Source organism: Lagenorhynchus albirostris, chromosome 4, assembly GCF_949774975.1.
Source record: "Lagenorhynchus albirostris chromosome 4, mLagAlb1.1, whole genome shotgun sequence".
Lineage (NCBI taxonomy): Eukaryota > Metazoa > Chordata > Mammalia > Artiodactyla > Delphinidae > Lagenorhynchus > Lagenorhynchus albirostris.
In genome coordinates, this window is record NC_083098.1 from 111911401 (window position 1) to 111931436 (window position 20036).

The 20036-nt window shown below is 48.9% G+C and overlaps 1 protein-coding gene across 2 annotated transcripts in view; it reads left to right on the forward strand.

Annotated features, from left to right (window-relative positions):
- Positions 1–16394, forward strand: part of STK32B (serine/threonine kinase 32B) — a 344771-nt gene extending 328377 nt beyond the window's left edge. For both annotated transcript variants that reach the window (XM_060147361.1, XM_060147362.1), the window contains one exon: positions 16162–16394. In XM_060147361.1, the coding sequence (XP_060003344.1) occupies positions 16162–16300 (139 nt within the window). In that variant the 3' untranslated portion in view covers positions 16301–16394. The remainder of the gene's footprint in view (positions 1–16161) is intronic.
- Positions 16395–20036: the final 3642 nt, after the last annotated feature.

Genomic DNA, 20036 nt, shown 5'->3' on the forward strand with positions numbered 1-20036 from the left:
AGCAGGTGACAGCAGCAGTGGGGATGCATGATATGGAAAACGGCAGCCCAGGCGTGGCTCCGACAGCAGGTGCCGGGCTCAGCCTGGGTGTCAGGGAAGCTTCTGGAGCCAGCACGCCCGGCTGAGTCCTGACGGGCGAGGAGGGCAAGGCGTGGAGTTCCAGGAGTCAGGACAGTGCCCAGAGAACGAGACGGCCTGGCAGACACAGGGACCAGCAGCTGTTGAAGAAGTTTGTATTCCCTAAGCGTGCACGGAGGGTGGAGCAGCACGAGGTGAGGGCCCCGGGGCACAGTTGTTTGGGTCGGGGATGGGGGGGGCAGGGCGGGGCCCCATTCCTAGTGGGCACTGGGGGAGGTGAAGGACACTGCAGCCTGTCATTTATCCTGGTCAGCTAAAGCTCTAGGGCTGGTGGATGCCCAGGTTAGCCCAGACACACACACCAAGCTGGGCAGCAAGTCTCACCCACTGCGAGACTACGTCCTTGGTCCCAGCAGAACGGGAAGTGCCTCTGCAACACAGCGAGTCAGACTTGGGACGGGGCGGGGGGGGCGGGCGGTGCTGACGTGGTGAGCGGTTTCAGAGCTCATCACAATTTCCCTGTGGTCCTGCCTGCTCTGAGGCTCATGGTCCCTCCCAGCGGTAGACACCCAGTCCTGGGAACTTCCGCTCAAACCAGCTTGGGCACTTTGGGCCAAGGGGATGGTGGGCTCCAGGCAACCTTGCCTCGGGTCCTTTATCAGTTCAGGCATGTCTGAAGGGTCCTCAGAGAGTGCCTGGATGGCAAATGTGAGCCTGTGAAAAGGCAGAGGGGTGACGGACCCGAGCGGAGAGCAATCACATTGCGTATTGTGCCGCGTGCCGGAAGATGCTTCAATCTAGAATCCGAAGAATCCAAGTTGTTTCCCTTTAAAAGAAGATGAACATGAGATATCCGTCCTTGTGTTGTTAGGGGTTGCCTCTGGCTGCCTTTAGCAGAAATCTAACTATTTAGTGGCTTCGACCAATTAGGTGCTCTTTCTCACATGGAACAGTGAATGGATAGGGCTTCCCTGGTGGCGCAGTGGTTGACCGTCCACCTGCCGATGCAGGGGACGCGGGTTCGTGCCCCGGTCCGGGAAGATCCCACATGCCGCGGAGCGGCTGGGCCCGTGAGCCATGGCCGCTGAGCCTGCGCATCCGGAGCCTGTGCTCCGCAGCGGGAGAGGCCACAACAGTGAGAGGCCCGCGTACCGCAAAAAAAAAAAAAAAAAAGAGTGAATGGATAGGGAAATGTGGTAGGATCGCCCAGCCGTGCTGAGAACCCCTTTGAGAGTTGTGATCATGGATTTGAAGTGAGGCTGGCACCGTTAACAGAGGGAGGGTGGAAGTCATTTTCCAATGGAGGCTGCGGGGTCAAGGACCAGCATATGCAAAAGCAGGAGGCAGGAAAGAAGATGGCCCGTAAGGGGAGATGTGCATGGGTTTCACCGAGGTTCCTGCTCTTTCATCCCTGCCTCTCTGTTCACCTCAGGTGCTCCCCCGTGGCTCTGAGGCTATAGGCTACCTGTCAGAGCAGGTGTTCTGGGAGGAGTGCCTTTCCCCCAGCCTCTCCCCACCCACCACATAAAACTATCCAGGTGGACGGCTTGGTGTCTGGATGCTGTCTGAGCATCACGTCGACCCCTCCATGTCAGACCCCATCCCTGCTCCACAAAGTACGTGGGAAGGGAGCCACACTGCATCTACCCATAACCCTCTCTGCTGCGGTTTCTCATCTACAAAAGTGCCTGTGAGAAGTCAGTTCATGAGGCATGATCTGCCCCAAAGCAAGAGATTTCCTTTTAAACCAAGAAAAAAAAGTCGGCGCTATTCATCCTGCACTTCCTTCTGCAATCCTGTTTTTGAAGCACCTGCTGTGTTGGCATTTGAGTAGCTGGAAAATTAAGTCAAGCACCTTCTTTCCGACCTCAGACATGTGGCCAGTGGGGTGACAGTAGGGGACGCCAAGACGCCGAGCCAGGCTTCCCTTCATGCTCCGCTGGGACCGTGCTGCCCCTCGCTGCCTCCCTCCAGCAGTTCTGTTTCCTTTCATTCTCTGCACGCCCGGCTGTCAAAGTGCAACAGACTGGTCCTGCTCCGTGTACCGTTGTTACAGGCCTTGCCTCTGCAGAAGGCTCTGTAAAGAAGAAGCAGACGGAAGTGCCACAGTCACAGGGGGTCATGTCGGAATCTCCCGGGCGGTTGTTAGCGTTTAGAATTGCTGCATCTGTTACAGGTTGAACTGTGTCTCCCCCCACCAAAATAGATATGGTGAAGGTCTAGCCACCAGGACCTTAGAAGGCGACCTTATTTGGAAATAGTGTTGTTGCAGATATAATTAGTTGAGATGAGGTCATACTGGGGCAGGGGACCCTTGCCTGGTGTCCTAATATGACTGGTGTCCTAATAAGAAAAGAGACACAGACTCAGGGAGAAGACTGTGAAAATGGCGTCAGGGACTGGAGTGACCCATGTGCAAACCTAGGAAAGCCAAGGGTGGCCCACAGCCAACAGAAGCCAGGAGAGGGGCCTGGAACAGATTCTCCCTCAAAGCCTCCAGAAGGAACAAACCCTGCCAACACCTTAGTTTCAGATTTCTGGCCTCCAGACTGTGAGATAGTACATTTCTGTTACTATAAGCCACCCAGCTGGAGGTACCGTGTTACAGCTCCCCAGCCCCGCGCCCGGGAAACCAACATGGCATACTTCTGAATCAGAAGCTGAGAGAATGGGCCTGGGGATCTGCACTGTACCATGTTCTTCCAGTCGTTCTGATGAGAATTTCTGCAGGAGACCAGAGTGCCCACGCCGTGCATCCTCCAGTTGGTTCTGGACTGAGTCATGAGAATTCCCCATCTAAAACTGTCTCCGAGGACAGAGGGAATGAAAAGTGCCCAACGAACTGAGAAGGTATCTTGAGACCAAACAACGAGGCAGTCAGCTCCATAAAGTACAGTTGTGAAGTTTATTGCGGGTAACTTACGTGCGGATTGGATGGGGCATATGGCAATCTGGAGGCATCGGCAGCTGCACTCCGCACGTCCGAGGGACCATCACCATTTTATAGTTAACCTAGAGTATGGGGGTAAGTGCTTGGAGACGGGGATTGCATTCCAAGTCAAGGCCTTATCTGATTTATGATGGGTGGGTGCCAGGAATACGTCAGCGAAGGTCTTTATCATTATTTGGAGACTACCTGGACCTCATGATCATTAAACAATATCTATTCGTTACAAATCCACTGACGACAGAGAAGAGATTTACTACACAGTACAGTCCTAGGTAGGGTCAGTGGAAGGACAGGAGGAAATGAACAGGCCCAAGATGGCGTCAGTTATGCTAACAGCCAAACACACTGCAAACCTTCCAGCCCTCTTTCTCCTTTGCCCTGGATCATTCACCTGCAACTTCGAGCCCTCGTGGGTGGAAGAATACTGCTGAAGGCTCTAACCGCCCCAGCATAACTACCTACCTCTTGCATGGGCCAAGTAAGCTTCCTCAACTAGAAAAAACTCTTGGACAGAGAAAAAGCTCCCCTCCCTCCGTGGGATGAGGAAGCTGTCATAGGCACGAAGTGCCAAGGGGACACGGGCCGGGCATCTACTGTGGCAGCTCCCATAGAAGGTTCTCATTCAGCCCTTTGACAGATATATTATAATCCTGACCTGAGACTTGGGGTCATGGAAGTGGATCTAGCAGGACCATGTCCTCAGGATGCTTGAAGCCTGCAGGGGAGATGGCGGGATGCAGACATTCTTAGGCCGCTGTGAAAACGTGGAGGAGATGCCCTAGGTCTGACCTCTCTGGACTTCAGTTTCTAAACAGGGAACAAGATTAAAATTAGCACTGCCTAATTTTCTGGAAATGCAGCTATTATTGGTTAATGGTCTCAGCTGGCAAAAGGCCACTGAGCCAGGTGGAGCATCTGCTTCCAGGGACTGGTCGGGGCTTCCAGGGCCTGGGCAGCTGAGCTTCCATTAGTTTGAGAAGTGCACTGTGGGGCTTGTCCTATTTTGGCCAAAGATCCGAGCAGGGGTGATTTTTCCAAAAGGTCTTTTCAATAGCATTTGACAAAGTTTTGCAGGATAAAAAGCCCCTGGTGCGAAAGGAGTTTGAGGAGGTGAATTTTCTATCTGCTTCCTCTCTTAAAGAAATAAAAACATTTAAAAGCACATTTAAGCTACCTTTGGAGCCCGTGAAAACATTACATTTTAAACATCGAACACTGCACATGTTATGTTTAATAATATTATTAACAGTAACTGTACATGATTTTATGGGTTTAGATCCTGTTCCTTTAATCCAGGGCTTCTCAACCTCAGCTCTGTTGACACTTGATGACTATTGACCTCAATTCTTTGATGTGGGGACAGTGCTGTGCATTGTAGTATGTTTAGCAGAATCTGTGACCTTTATTCATTAGATATCAGTAGCACCTCCATAGCTGTGACGCCAGAAATGACCCTGGGCATTGCCACATGTTCCCTGGCAAACAGATCACCCCCAGTGGAGAACCATTGCTCTAATCCTTGCTCATCACATTTTCCTGAGGTACTTATTATTATTATTATTCCCAAGCTCTTGCAGCTCTTAATTGGAAGATGAAGGACTTGAACTCTCTTCTTCCATCCACTGGATTCTGGGCTCTTTCGAAAACTCAAATTTCATGAAAACTCAAAATCAAGCAATCCCACGGGAATCAGGGCCCTCTGTCCATTTCACTTGGTTCTCCATCAAAGGAAATTTCAGCCAGGTGGAAAAGGGTGACTGATACTGACGTATCAATCTCAACCAGTAAAAGACAGGAGCGTTGGTTTTCAGTCAGCCAAGGGAGACACGCAGACCCTGACAGATCGCCCCGAGTGTATACAAGCCCGTTGCCCCGAGCAGTAAAGCCCGTGCTCTTACTCGTCTGCTCAGACTTAGCTCATTTAAAGACCCATCTTTACTTTCCCTTCAATCGGTTTTCTCTAGTAAAAAAGAGGTACCCTAATTTTTCTTTTTTTTCAAATTTTAAATGGCTTTATTAAAGGCTGTTAATATAAAGGTGCCCTAATTTGTTATGTCAATATTTATCGGCCTTACGTGAAATGAGGCTATGTGTAAACTTGAAAATTATAAATAGGACCTATTGTTCTGTTTTAGAATAAATGATGGTGGTGGTGGTGGTGGTGGTGGTGACATTCCCACCAACAGTGTAAGAGGGCTACCTTTTCTCCACACCCTCTCCAGCATTTGTTGTTTGTAGATTTTTTGATGATGTCCATTCTGACCAGTATGAGATGACATCTCATTGTAGTTTTGATTTGCATTTCTCTAATGATTAATGATGTTGAGCTCTGAGCACGTTTAAGGTAGGAAGATCTAAGCTATGATGTTTGGTAGGTTAGGTATGTTAAATGCATTTTTGACTTTTAGGATATTTTCGACTTACAAGGGGTTTATTGGGATGTGTATATATATGTGTGTGTGTATGTATATATATATGTATGTGTATATATGTTTATATGTGTGTGTATATATATATTAAAAAACACATACCTAAGTCCCATGGCTTAACCTACACAAATCGTGGCTCTAGGAGTCTAGAGAGGAAGACACCAGCATAAATGGTGAATTCTCTGAGACTACCATGGCTACAAGGGATGAAAACAAAAAGAAAACAGCTTCAGTGAAATGGAAACTTACTGCAGGACTCATGTAGCCACAGGAAGTGCTGGAATGCAATGTGATCCCAAAGTAACTGGGACGGGGGCCAGGAACCTTGCCTGAACTCACTCCTTCCTTCTTCCAGTGATTTGTTTTTCTCTGCACATCAAAATCATTTTCTTTTACTGTAAACCAGTTCTTTCTACACACTGAGCTCCAGAGTCTCCCAGCTCTGCCACCAAACTCAAGAAAGTAGATAAAACAGGGAGTTGAGGAAAGTCAAGAAGGAGAATGCTTTCCTGATCTCAAATTCGAGTACCCCAGGGAATGACTCTGATTGGTCAGGTGCTAGTCCCTGGACCAATCAAATCTGGCCATTGGAGAACTCTGACTGGTGCTGATTGGGTCATGTGTCTGCCCTTAGGCCAATCAATAGCTGTGAGAGGGAGGTAAGATTTATAAAATCACTAGAAAGGCAAAATGATGGTGGTCCACTCCACTTGGAAAGTAAGGACGATAGCGTAGGGTAAATAGAGCCCAGGAGAGGAAAGAATAGGGAGTGACAGATGTTGAGGTCTGGGGAAGGTTAATAAAGAAATGGCAGGTGGTCCCTCTTGGCTTTCTGTCTGACCTCCTCCCTTCCTCTGGGCAGGTAGAACATGATAACTGTACATGGATAGGACGGGGGAATAGGGGACAGGGAGAGCTGGCTGCCCAGGCATGGAAGTACCAGCCCCAAAATGGACACCATTTCAGGTCCCCTGGCCGTCAAAGAGTTCATCTCAATCTGCAGCCCCAGGGTTTTCCCATGGTTACTCTCTGGCCCAGAATTGGACTGAGGCCATTATTCACCCACAGACCAGTGTCTGAATCTCCAGAACCCCTCTCTGAACTTAAAGAGGCCAAACTCCCTACAACAGCAAAGGTCTGTTTCCTGTTCATGGCAGGTTAGCTGGGGGGTGCTGCTGCCATGTCACCATCCCCATCATTCCAGGACGCAGACTGAAGGAGCATCTCTGGAACATGGCCGTGAGACTGACAGAGGGAAAGAGACTTCGGGAGGGTCTTGCATCGGCAGTGCTCCAGCCTGATGGTAGCCTTTCTACTCACACTCATGGGCCAGAACCGGTCACATGGCCGAACCCAGCCCCAGAGGAGCCAGGAGGTGCAATCTTGCTACGTGCCGAGAGGGGCAAATCAGAATGTTTGGTGAACACCGTTAGTGGCTGCCTGTCCATCAGGCCCCCAAGCCACAGAAGTGAGGACCCAGCAAGTCTCATCCTTAAGCCAGCTCAGACGTAAAAGGTCAGCCCCACCTCTAAATCTAGAGAGAAATCTACTAGTGCCAGTGCATAGGGAGGATCGCTTAGCTGGGAAGGAGCCGGGGCTCCCCTCTGAAAAGCTGTGTGACCTACCACCGGTTCCTCATCCTCTCTCATCCTTTTCTCACCCTCAGAATGGGTGCTGTTAATTCTTATGTGGAAGGGTGGGTGTAGGTATTAAATGAGGAGGTGCTGAGTGAGGATGAACTCATCGAATCTCAACCCCTATCACTCAGAAACCAGGGCTGCCATCCCTTCAATTTTCCCAGAGCTCATCCATTTGCAGAGGGGTATATAGAGAGGACGCTCAGTAAAATAATCCCCTACAATTTGCTATATCACACCCATGCCATAGCTGACGCCATCCTAAGACTCCCTCAGATAGGTTTTGCTTCAGGCAAAGCCGATAAAATGGACAGAATTGTAATGCTTCTGGCCAAAGGCTGTTACTGAATTTGTGAGATAAGTATTGCATACAAGGTGGTCTTCCCAATAAGTGATGAGGTTTGAAAGCGGAACAGCCAGTTATACTGAGTTTTTACTTAAGGAAGAGACACCTCATGGGAGAGCAGAAACATGTATCAGTCAGAGTTGCAGAGGAAACACTCCAAGGATGATTTATTTTCAAAGGACACTTTACAAAGGTGTGGCTGTAAGGGCGTCATAGAAGCTTGTGCAGTGAACTGGGGCTTCAGAGAAGGCAAGGTGTTCCCACCCGGTGGGTGACAGAGAGGAGGAGAGGGAGGTCGTCCAGGGAGAAGGCTACCTTGATTGGAGCAGCAACCTTCCAATGTTCCCAGCAGCCCCAGGTGACAGTGCAGGAAAGGGGCTGGGGACCTGATGCCCAAACTTGACTGCCCTTACTCCTTCTGATTTCTGCCAGGGCTCCCCATGGGCCAAGCCCAGCTGGAAGCCCAAAGAGCTTGAGGGCTTTTGATACAATCCCTACAAGTCAGACTCCCAAGCTGGAGAGCAGGCGGGGAGTGGGGCAGGGTGGACCTGGGGTACGATGGAAGATGGATGATGGAGGTCCAGGGGGCTTCTAAGAATTGAAGGAGTGTCCCATGAGAGAGAAATTAGAATCAGCTGAATAATTCTGGGAAGCACAACAAAGGCCAACGGGGAGGAGCTCTCAGGCAGCAGATTTCTCAGTTGAAATTCTATATGAAGGAAAAGTTTCTAAGGATTTAAGCAGTTCCCACATGAAATGGGCTATCTTGAGAGGTGGGCAGTGGGGTTTGGGTTAAGACTGGCTGGCTCTCTGCTAGGGATGCTAGAGGCGGGATTCTTGCAGTGTACAAACAATTAGACCAGGTGACTGTTTGCTTTCTTCTCTTCAGTATCCACCCCCTGTCCCCAAACAGACAACCATTCTTCAATTTGGAATGTTCCCTTTCAGAACTTTCTGGTAACTTCGACTCTGGTTTTTATTAACCATAGAGAAGCAGTGTACATAACAGCTACAAGCACAGCCTCTGGAATCAGACTGCCTGGTTTTGAATCCTGATCCATGCTAGCTTTGTGACCTTGGGCCTCACACTACTGCCTCAGTTTCCTCATCTGTAAAATGGGGTATTAAAACCTACTCCATATGAAGGATTGTTGTAAAGACCAGTGAGTTAACAGATGTTAAGCACTTAACAGCCCCCCTACACAATCAGCACTGCCCAAGTGTTTGCTAGTAATATTAATTTTGCACAGAATTATCAGACCAATACAGTACTGTATCAATTAAGTGCCATGTCAAACATCATTTTGCCTTAATTCTTTAACGAACTCTTACGCATACACACAAAATAACAACCTATCAACTCCCTTGGCCACAAGAGAAACAGCTCCATGCATGTTGACTCATGCAAATTGTTGTCCACGAGGGCTGTGAGCTCACCAGTTCTAATGGTCATCCAATTTTTGTCCAGCTAAGACATCCTTTTACTCCATTTAATTGGGACTGGCATCCTTCCCCCCTCGGTGTGTTGAGACAGAGCCTGCCAACCTGTGCAAACAGGCTGCTGATGAGGGCTGGAAACCTGGCTGGGCATTTATCCCTGCGTTCACCCGCCCGGCCTTCCAACACACATTGACTGTGCACCAGCCCCAGGCTGGTTGCTGTGCTGGCTGCCGTGCAGCCACAGATGGCTTTCGGTGTCCCTTGCCCAGAGGAGGGGAGACCAGTAACCAGGCTGGAGACCCAGTTCCGGTTGCCATTTCCATGCCCAGCCTTCCCTGGTTTATAGGCCCCTCTGGACCCCACCATGACTTGTGGGGCTGGATTCCCTCCCCGTGAGCCTATTGTCCTGTTTCACCCATTTCTGGGTCCTGACTCTCAGCCACTCTGTGTGTACCCCCTTCCAGTACCCTCCTCTTCTCCAGGTTTTCAGCCTTGATCCCCCAGAACGAGGCCTGCAGAACCATCTGTGGGGGCCTCCTTGCTGGGAGACATTCATCAGAACTGTGGCAGGAAGTTAAGCTTTACTTACTGATCCTCAGTTTCTCCATCTGTGAAATGGGGGTGTCCCCACACTGCAATCATCATCATAAAAATCGCTGCCCTTTATAAAGTGCCTGTTACAGGGCAGATGGATACTACGCATTAGTTCATCTTCTCCTTTAAAGAGGTGGTGCTGTGGCCATATTACGGGTAAGGAAACAGGGGCTTCAGGAAGCTGGGTAAGTTCCCCCAGGCCCCTCAGCCAGTCACGGCAAAGGTGGGATCCCGATCAAGTTCTGTACAGCTCCAAATCCTGCCTTCTCCCACCATGCCACACTGCCACTCCACGATTCCACACAGTCCAGGAGACATATAACCAGTGAAATGACATGAATAGGTGTGACGGCGCTTGAAAGGTTTCCCATTTTTAAAGCACACAGCACAAAGGAAAGCTGGTCATCACCCTGGAACGGGAGGCCAGGCCGCACCTAGGGTTTGAAGCTGCAGATCAATGTTGGTATGAAACTGATTCCATCCTCGGGGTGTGAAATAGCTTGATTTGAAATTATTTGATGGCTAACCGTTTTATTTTAGTCCTATGTAGTGCTTTGCCTTTGAAAAATGCCTCCAGCCCAAATTATTACAAATTTTAATGTGTTCTGTTCTTGTTACTCAAGGGTCTCCGTCACAGAGCACTTCCTTCTGGAATCTAATGCTTGAGTTTGGGACGAGAGCATTCACATCCATCACTCAGAATTCTGGTCACAAAGCTGACAGTTAATTTGATAAAGTGGCTGAGAAAATGAAATGTTCCTGCCATCATGGAGATAACTAGGCAATCTGCGTCTGTAGACTTGGGCTATGTCTAGTAAGATATGTAAAATCCTCTTTCGTTTCCTCCTGAATTATAGATAACTAGGCTCTGGGCTAGTCGTGGAAGTGAGCTCTCGAGGCCAACCATATGGTTTCATGTCATTGTCTTGGTTCGTGGGTTCCTACTTGAGCAAACTGAGACTTTCTAATTCCTTCAGAGTGTGCAAAAATCATTCCATGCTACCTTCCTTCCATATCCAGATCGAAAGGCATAAGAGTCAGTGGAAAGGGCAGGGGTCTTGGAGACAGACAGCCCTGGGTTTGAATCTAGCCTCCCAAAGTTACACGGCTAGTAAGTGGCAGACCCAGGGATAGAACCAGACAGCCTGGCTCCAAACCCAGGCCTTGAATGCCAAGCCATACTGCTTCCTTCCAGCAAAGACTTCATCACAGTGAATGTTCACTGTTTGCTCTCTGTCCTGCTCCCCAACCCCTTCAACTGTGAGCCTGGAACATAGAACCTGGCACACGGATAGTGCTGGTAAAAAGGATGAGTGGAAGGATAGGGGAGTGAATGGGTGGGTGGCATTGAGCAGATGGGAGGGTGGCAGTGATGAATGGAAATATGGGAGTAGATGGATGACTGGATGGGCAGAAGGGTGGTGGATGGATGGATAGACGGGTGGATGGATACTAGATGAACAGGTGATGTGAGGTAGCTGTGTGGGTGGATGGGTAAATAGGAGGTCTATGGGGGGAAATCAATGGATGGGTGGATAGTGAATAGGTGAAATGGATGGTAAGTGGATACTTGGATGATGAGTAGAAGGGTAGATGGAGGGATGTATTGATGGATGGATGGATAATGAATGGTTGAGGTAAATAGGTATATGTATAGAGGTACATGGGTGGGTAGGTGAATAAGTAAGTGAGTAAGGGGAGGTCAGTTAGGTGAGTAGGGGTGGACAGGTGGGGGTGGGGTGGGACAGATGGACATATGGATGGATGATGGTTGGATGGATGGGGTAGATGAATAGGGTAAGCAAATGAACGAATATATGGATAGGTGGATAGAAAGTGAATGGGTGGGTGGATGGTGGCTGGATGCTAAATGGTTGGTAGTAGGTGGGAATGCAGATGTAGTGGGAAGAATGCAGGCTTTGGAGCCTCCCAAAACTAGATTCGAATCCAGTTGTGTAAGCCCGTGGATGGATGGGTGGATGTCTAGAGAGGGGTCCATCCTTCTGGATTCTGCCTTCTCGTCTCACACTGCACCTGGTGGTGGGTTGCAAGGCGCGTGACTCACACCTCATTTAGACACCACTCTAGGCCTCCAGTACCCATGGTCATAGTATTCTTATGAACACTATGACCCTCCATAGAGGAGGGGAGACTTGAAACAGCTGGTTCTACTCTTTTTTAAAAAATATTTTTTATTCCTTTATTTTGGCTGTGTTGGGTCTTTGTTGCTGTGCGCAGGCTTTCTCTAGTTGCGGTGAGTGGGGGCTACTCTTCATTGCGGTGCGCGGGCTTCTTACTGCGGTGGCTTCTCTTGTTGCAGAGCACGGGCTCTAGGCGCACAGGCTTCAGTAGTTGTGGCTCATGGGCTTAGTTGCTCCACGGCATGTGGGATCTTCCCGGACTAGAGTTTGAACCCGTGTCCCCTGCATTGGCAGGTGGATTCTTAACCGCTGCGCCACCAGGGAAGCCCCTGGTTCTACTCTTTGAAATAGCTCTGGCCAGAAGGAGGAGATGAAGTGGCTGAAACTATCCAGCTCCAGAAAGGACTCTGGTCCACCATGCAGTATTGTTTTTACTTTCCGTGACTTACCTCACTGGTGTCCCTTCATTTCAAATCTCCTCCCTCCCTCCCTCCAGCTTCACACATTCCAGACCAATCCTTAAAGCCCAGCTCAAAGGCTGCTTCCTGCAGGAAGCCTTCCCTGATCTACACAAGATTTCAGAATCCATCTCTCCCTCATCAGGGCTGTCTCATCCCTTTGCTCCACTCTTTATTATGTAGTCTTTGAAGCTTTATTTTGCGTTATAATCAGGGAAGTTCAGAAATCTAGAGATAATAATGCTTTCTATGCTATGTTTAGGCATTTAAAAGAAAATCTTAATGGCATTCATCTTTATCTTGCAATTTACCAGAGAATTGTGGGGCTTCACAGATTGTGAACCAAACAGCAATGTCCTACTTTGGAAGTAAAAGCATTTCCCTTTCACTCTCATAGATTTCTTAGTCACTTGAGTGTTCCCTAGTTCCGATCTGATTTTCTCTCCAGAGGTGTCTGAGAGTCTCTGAATGTAGGAGAGGGAATAAAGGGCCAGGGGAGCAAGATTGCCAGGCAATCCCAGCGTTGCTGAGGAAGTCTGACCACCTCCCTTCCTCATCCTAGGCTCTCCCCTCCCTGCTCACTTTGGCCTCTAGAACCAGTGCCTCTGGGCCTCTGGGCCCTGAGCCCTCCTCCACTAGGATGATGTATTTTATCCTGACTACCTTTCCCAGTTGTCCTATCTGGAGGGCTGCAAGCCTCAGAGGCAGAGGCACTGGGCACCTGGTCCTAGTCCCTGCAAGTAGACAAAGGACAGGAGGTTGGGCTTCCCTGGTGGCGCAGTGGTTGAGAGTCCGCCTGCCGATGCAGGGGACACGGGTTCGTGCCCCGGTCCGGGAAGATCCCACATGCCGCGGAGCGGCTGGGCCCGTGAGCCATGGCCGCTGAGCCTGCACGTCCGGAGCCTGTGCTCCGCAACGGGGAGAGGCCACAACAGCGAGAGGCCTGCGTACCGAAAAAAAAAAAAAAAAAGGACAGGAGGCAGTAGCTCCAAGTTCACTGTCTTATAAACGACTTTGTTGCTGCTGGTATTTCACATTGCCTGAAGGACTTGCTCAAATACTGGCATGGTTCCAAACACTAGGCATCTCTGCCAAACACACACAAACACACACACACACACAGCATTCCCACCATGCACACACATATACAAGGCATCCCTACCTTGTGCACACACACAACACACATACGCACACATGACATCCCCACCATACACACACACACAACTGTGATCCATCCGAGGCCACGGGCTGTGTTGTATTCATCCGAGGATCACCCACAGTGCCCTGCACGTGACAAGTACATACAGATGTTTGTTGGGTGAAACAACTCTTTCATTTAAATCAGGCAATAGGTCTGCCTCTGTTTGACAGAACATACTAATGTACAAGGTACATTTCAGCTGAAACCTGTGTCTTTCCAAACAAGGTAGAACTGTAGTTATATTATTTCCAGCCTTGTACTAGATATTTCACACACATTCTCTCTGGTTCCCCTTAGCCACCTGCCAAGGGAGTGATGTAGTCCCCAGTGATAGGAAAACTGAGGCTCAGAAGATAAGCAGCTTGACCCTTTGATCCAAGTGGCTGATATTGAGATCCAGGGTTTGAGCTGAGTTCTTCCCTATTCTCAAACTTCTCGCTGCTTCCTTAAATGTCTTGGTTTCATTTTTTGCCTGCACGGTCCACACGGAGTGACAGATGTGGGGTAGTGCATGAACCTGCAATTGAAGATCAGAAAGAGAAGTGTGTTGACGTCTTCAATCATGTGGAAGGTGACCAGGTGACCAGCTGTTAGGAGATGCAGTGTACATAGTCCTGCTTCCTCAATGTAAATTGGTGTAGCCATTATGGAAAACAGTATGGAGGTGCCTTAAAAACCTAAAAATGGGGGCTTCCCTGGTGGCGCAGTGGTTGAGAGCCCGCCTGCCGATGCAGCGGACACGGGTTCGTGCCCCGGTCCGGGAAGATCCCACATCGCACGGAGCAGCTGGGCCCGTGGGCCATGGCCGCTGAGCCTGTGCATCCGGGGCCTGTGCTCTGCAACGGGAGAAGCCAGAACAGTGAGAGGCCCGCGTACCGCAAAAAAAAAAAAAACTAAAAATGGTGTTGCTATGTGATACAGCAATCCCACTCCTGGGCATATATCTGGGGAAAACTCTAATTCGAAAAGATACACACACCCCCATGTTTGTGCAGCACTATTAACAATAGCCAAGACATGGAAGCAACCTAAATGTCCATCAACAGATGAATGGATAAAGAAGTTGTGGTACATATATACAATGGAATATTACTCAGCCATAAAAAAGAATGAAATAATACCATTTGCAACAACATGGATGAACCTAGAGACTATCATACTTAGTGAAGTAAGTCAGAGAAAGACAAATACCATATGATATCACTTATATGCAAAATCTAAAATATGATACAGGGGCTTCCCTGGTGGTGTAGTGGTTGGGAGTCCGCCTGCCAATGCAGGGGACGCAGGTTCAAGCCCTGGTCCAGGAAGATCCCACATACCGCAGAGCAACTAAGCCTGTGTGCCGCAACTACTGAGCCTGCGCTCTAGAGCCTGCGAGCCACAACTACTGAAGCCCGTGCGCCTAGAGCCCGTGCTCCGCAACGAGAGAAGCCACCGCAATGAGAAGTCCATGCACCGCAATGAAGAGTAGCCCCCGCTTGCCGCAACTAGAGAAAGCCCACGCACAGCAACGAAGACCCAACGCAGCCAAAAATAAATAAATTAAATAAATAAATTTTTTAAAAATATATGATACAAATGAACTAATTTACAAAACAGAGACAGGCCCACAGACATAGAAGACAAATTTATGGTTACCAAAGGGTGAAGGGAGGGAGGAGGAATAAACTAGGAGTTTGGGATTAGCAGTTGTAAACTACTATAAATAAAATAAACAACAAGGTCCTACTGTATAGCACAGGGAACTATATTCCATATCCTGTAATAAACCATAATGGAAAAGAATATGTAAAGAGTAGATAGGTAGATGGTTAGATAGAGATATATATAGATATATAGCTGAGTCACTGCTGTACACCTGAAACTAACACAACATTGTAAGTCAACTATACTTCAAGAAAAAAAATTTTTTAACATCTTTATTGGAGTATAATTGCTTTACAATGGTGTGTTAGTTTCTGCTTTATAACAAAGTGAATCAGTTATACATATACATATGTTCCCATCTCTCTTCCCTCTTGCGTCTCCCTCCCTCCCACCCTCCCTATCCCACCCCTCCAGGTGGTCACAAAGCACAGAGCTGATCTCCCTGTGCTATGCGGCTGCTTCCCACTAGCTATCTACCTTATGTTTGGTAGTGTATATATGTCCATACCACTCTCTTGCTTTGTCACAGCTTACCCTTCCCCCTCCCCATATCCTCAAGTCCATTCTCTAGTAGGTCTGTGTCTTTATTCCTGTCTTACCCCTAGGTTCTTCATGACATTTTTTTCCCTTAAATTCTATATATATGTGTTAGCATAAAAAAAAATTGTGCTCCCTTAACACAGTTTGTCATAGGGTGGTTTGTAAGTCTGGGTGCTCATCTGTTCAGATATTTCTTTGTGGGACAATTTGATCACTGTCCCTCTTCCCCATCAGGTGATAAGCTCGATGAGGACAGAGAACCTAACTGCTTTGCTCGCCAGGGTTTCTTCTGCTCCCTGGCATGGTGACTGGTCCATCAGTGGGCATTCACTACACATACATGCGCGAATAATGTGTGGGACACGCCCCTTTACCTACTGTGTGAACTTAGGCAAATTATGTACATGATCTCCTGTGGACTTCACAAGGAGCCGTGATGTAGGTATTACTATCTCCATTTTACAGATAGAGAAACCGAGGTTCTGGGTGTTGAGTAACTCTTCAGATCCACACCTGAGCTGGGTGTGGATCCCAGCCTGCCAGGCTCCAGACACAGCATTCTCGCCCCCTCAGGGGTCGTGCTTCCCCAGGCCAGCGCGACATGCAGGCTCCTCGGTCGCCCTGCTTCCCCAGCCGTGTCCCTGGACATCCCCCGCTCCACATCACTAACTTGGGTCTCTGCTGTGCTTGTCTGCAGGTTGAGGAAGCAGCAAGGGCAGAGCGGCCAGCTCTTGGACACAGAAGGCCGAGCCGGGAGCCAGGCCCAGAGCAAGCTCCAGGACGGGTGTAACAACAACATCCTGGCTCACGCCTGCTCCCGCGGCTGCAGCAGCTAAGCCACCACCTGTGGCTTCCAGCGGGACTGCACACACCTCTGCCCTGCCCACCAAAAGCCCCTCTCTGTGCCACGATGGTCCCTGCCTCACCTCTAATAACATCAGATGCAGAGAAGGAACCCTGGGCTCGGAGCTGGGGAGCCTGGGTTCTGGTCCCAGCTGCCTGGCTGATACCTGCTTGACTGTGGACAAACCTTGCCCTTTCTGTGCCTCAGTTTTCCACATCTGCCAAAGGGGTTAAACAGCTCTCTGCCCCACCTCTAATTACAAGGTTATTCAAAGAATCCAATTGGGTAGCGGACATGCAAAACCTTTATAAAGTTGTTCACATGGGCAAAATAAAACCTTAATATTTGAAGTGCACTCCCCTCCCCCAAAGCAATTAGACCAACACAACTTTGCAATTCGGTCCATCCTGACTCTTAAGACAGTACTTTCGAAAATGCAGCCCTCAAACATCTGATATGTTAGCCCAGCCTATGGAAACACCATTCCCGAATCCTGGAGCTAAGCCGGAAGTGTCTTCTTTTGCCTTCTCCGTCAGGCCAGTCTTTCTGACCTTCTAAGATGGCTCTCCACCATCTCCACCTTTAATTTCAGTAGGTCTCCACTCCCACCCCACCCCTGGTGCTGGGATGGCCCGTAGATGCCCATTCAGAAGGTCAAGTCACTGACCATCAGTCTCTCCTATAGAGTGTCAGCAGAGTTCCTCCCAAAACCCAGTCCCACAGCAGAACTCTGAGTCTCGTCCCCTTCCAAGTTTTCTTTCCTGAAAGGGGGTTATGTCATCTCATCGGCATTGTCTTAAAGAGGGTCTCCAACTGCCATCCAGGAGGCTGCTCCACACTGATAAATTAGGAGGCACAGGTGGTTAGAAAGTGTAGGAGGACGGTGGGCTCACACAAAGAGCAAACTACTTTATGGTCTGTTCAGGGAGCACTTTGTCTTTGAAGTGGGAGATGCTGTAGCATAGGGGATACAGCTTGGACTTGGAATCAGGACTGTGTCCAGAATCCAACCCTGCTGTTTACTAACCAGAAGACCTCAGGCAAATCGCGTAATCCCTTGAGTGTCAGTCTCCTCGTTTTAAAATGAGGATAATAAAACTAACCCTCGGGTTAAATAAAGACCCTGTGTGTGATATACCCAGCACACAGTACTCTGTGAATGGTAGCCGGTTTTGGTCTGCATTATCATCTGCATCATTTAAAGAAACTTTCCTGTTTCATTCATTTGGCAGTCAGTTCTCTGTAGAAACAAGCCTGGTGTTTAAGATTCTTTGAACTTTTCATCCTGGAGTCTCTGATATCTGTACATTCCTCTGAAAGTTCAATTGTGTTTTTATTTTGCATCCAACTTTCACTTTTTACCTCATAAATCAATCCTTGGGACTGTCAATGCCATCTCTTAGATTTCTTAAGAGGCATTTTAATGTATTATGTGGTTTTATATGTTTATTTGAAAAAAGGAAAGAAATGATTATTGTTTTCCTCCTTCAAACCCAGGCTATTTCTAGATGGTGTTGCCCAGGTGTCCACTTGTCTTGCACACTTTTCATTCGTTGATTCCCGTTGGCACCATCCTGTCCCCTCCAGGAAATAACGGGGCTGCTTCTTTCTTCACTGTGACCCTGGCAGCACTTAGGGCCCCTCACTGGGTTGAGTTCATGAATTAGGGGCGGGAGCTGGCAGTAGCTCAAGATGCTGGATTTCCTGGCTCTGTTCAAGTTAGCCTTGTTCGTTGTTCAGAATAAACTATTTCTTGGCCATTCCTTCCTACAACTTTGTTCTTATTCAGGGTTGGGTTGGATGGGCAATGTCCCCTCAAAGACAAGTTTAATGAGGAACATAGAGACTGGGGGCGGGGAGGTGGGAAGGATTTCAAGTCAGTGATGTGTTTACTTTGCCCACAGAATAAAACCAAACTTGGCAATTCAAGGCTCAATCAACTTGATCACAATTCATGTTATCATCATCACCATCATCATCATCACCATCATCATCATCACCATCATCATCACCATCATCATCACCATCATCATCATCACCATCATCATCACCACCATCATTGCCGTCCTTATCATTATTTAAAAAAATACAGAAGATTCTCCACCTAAAGAAAAACACTCTTAAAATCTCCTCAAATTACTGCTCAAACCTTTATATAGCACACACATGGGTGCAAATGAACAGTAACTGCTCTACTGTACAGATTCTAACTTAACTTGCCACCTCCCTGCTTTTGCCCACCCTGCCTTCCCTACCCAGGATGCCTTTCAACTCCCATCTCTACGTGTTAAAATACGTGCCTCTCATGGGCCAATTCCACCTTTCCCATGATGCCTTCTGGGTCTCATGGCAACCCTAACCCAAGCCAGGTGTAATCTCCTCCACACACCCTCTCACGCATTTTCTGTGACTTTCTCGCAGCTCTGATTGCTGCCAACTGCACAACAGGGTTACTTTCGCCCATGGCTCATCCTCAAGCTCCTATGAGAGGTCTGATTCTCGTGCCTATCTCCTCTCACCCTCCATCTTCCGGTCCTAACAGCGCCTGTTTCACGGGAGGTAATCAATAATTTGGAATGAATGAGATAAATGCAAGCCCAACACAAACTCTCCAGGTGGGTGAAGCTTGCTTTTTGGCAGCCTCCTGTCTGGTCCCACTGCCACCTCCCCTGCTTTTTTTTCATCTCTTGGTCCCAGTGGTTTCCCAGAGGCTGCCTCCCCCTGAACCACCCATGAGGTACCCAGTCCCCACCCCCAATCCCCCTAAGAGCGTATCTCCTCAGTCTCAAGTTCCAAATGAGTTTTCCCTTCTCCCTCATCCAAACCCCCATTCCCAGAGTACAGAGCCCCGGGCCAGTTGTTGGGAAAGCAGTCCGATCAGAGAAAGATGTATCCAAGCAAGAATTCGCATTAGGAATCACCTTATGGTTTGGGATTCAGGCACAGAGGGACAAGCTGTAAATTGGTAACACTGACAGGGCTTTCCCACCTCCACTGAGATATAACTTGGGCTTCTCGTGCCAGTAAGTAAAAATAGGTCACGTTTATAGTAATAGTAACGCCAAGCTGCATGCTCTGAGTCCCTCCCCACTCACTGGCAGAAAGTACAGTACATTGTCCGAAATCCTCCCCAAATTTGCCTGAGCGACCACAGCATAATTTCCTGTTAGCCAGAAGGGCCCCCTCCCCACCACTGGGGAGAAGGGGATCCCCTATGAATCCTCAGTGCCTACGGCTGTTGTCATTCTGCTGTGTTGACCATCCTGGTTCCTGGCCACCATGAGCCGTGACCCTCACCTACAGGCTTCTGCCAGAACACCAGCTGCACCCCTTTTCTTTCTCTCCAGCCTCTAGAGACACAGCCTGGACTTCTTAAAATCAGCTCTTCTAATGCTGGTTCCAACGCAAAGCTCTTGAGCTGTAGGCAACTCAGTTCTTGCCTTTATGCCTCCTCCCCTCACCTTCTCAGAATACACGATGTGGCTGGTCCTGGGACGGTCCTGTGCAGGGACACACTGACCCTGGGGCCCCTGCCTCCTGGTGCTCCCTGGCCCCCTTGCCAGGGATTATCTCTCAGCTTTCTTCAGGGACCCCTGTCCATCAGACTCACCTCCACTCCCGTCATGGGTTGGTCCGTTTCCCTTTCCGGGGTCCTCGGCCCACAGAGAAATCAGCTCTTGAGGCAGGCAGCAGCTTCCATGTGCTGAAGTCTCCAGCGATGGCTGGGA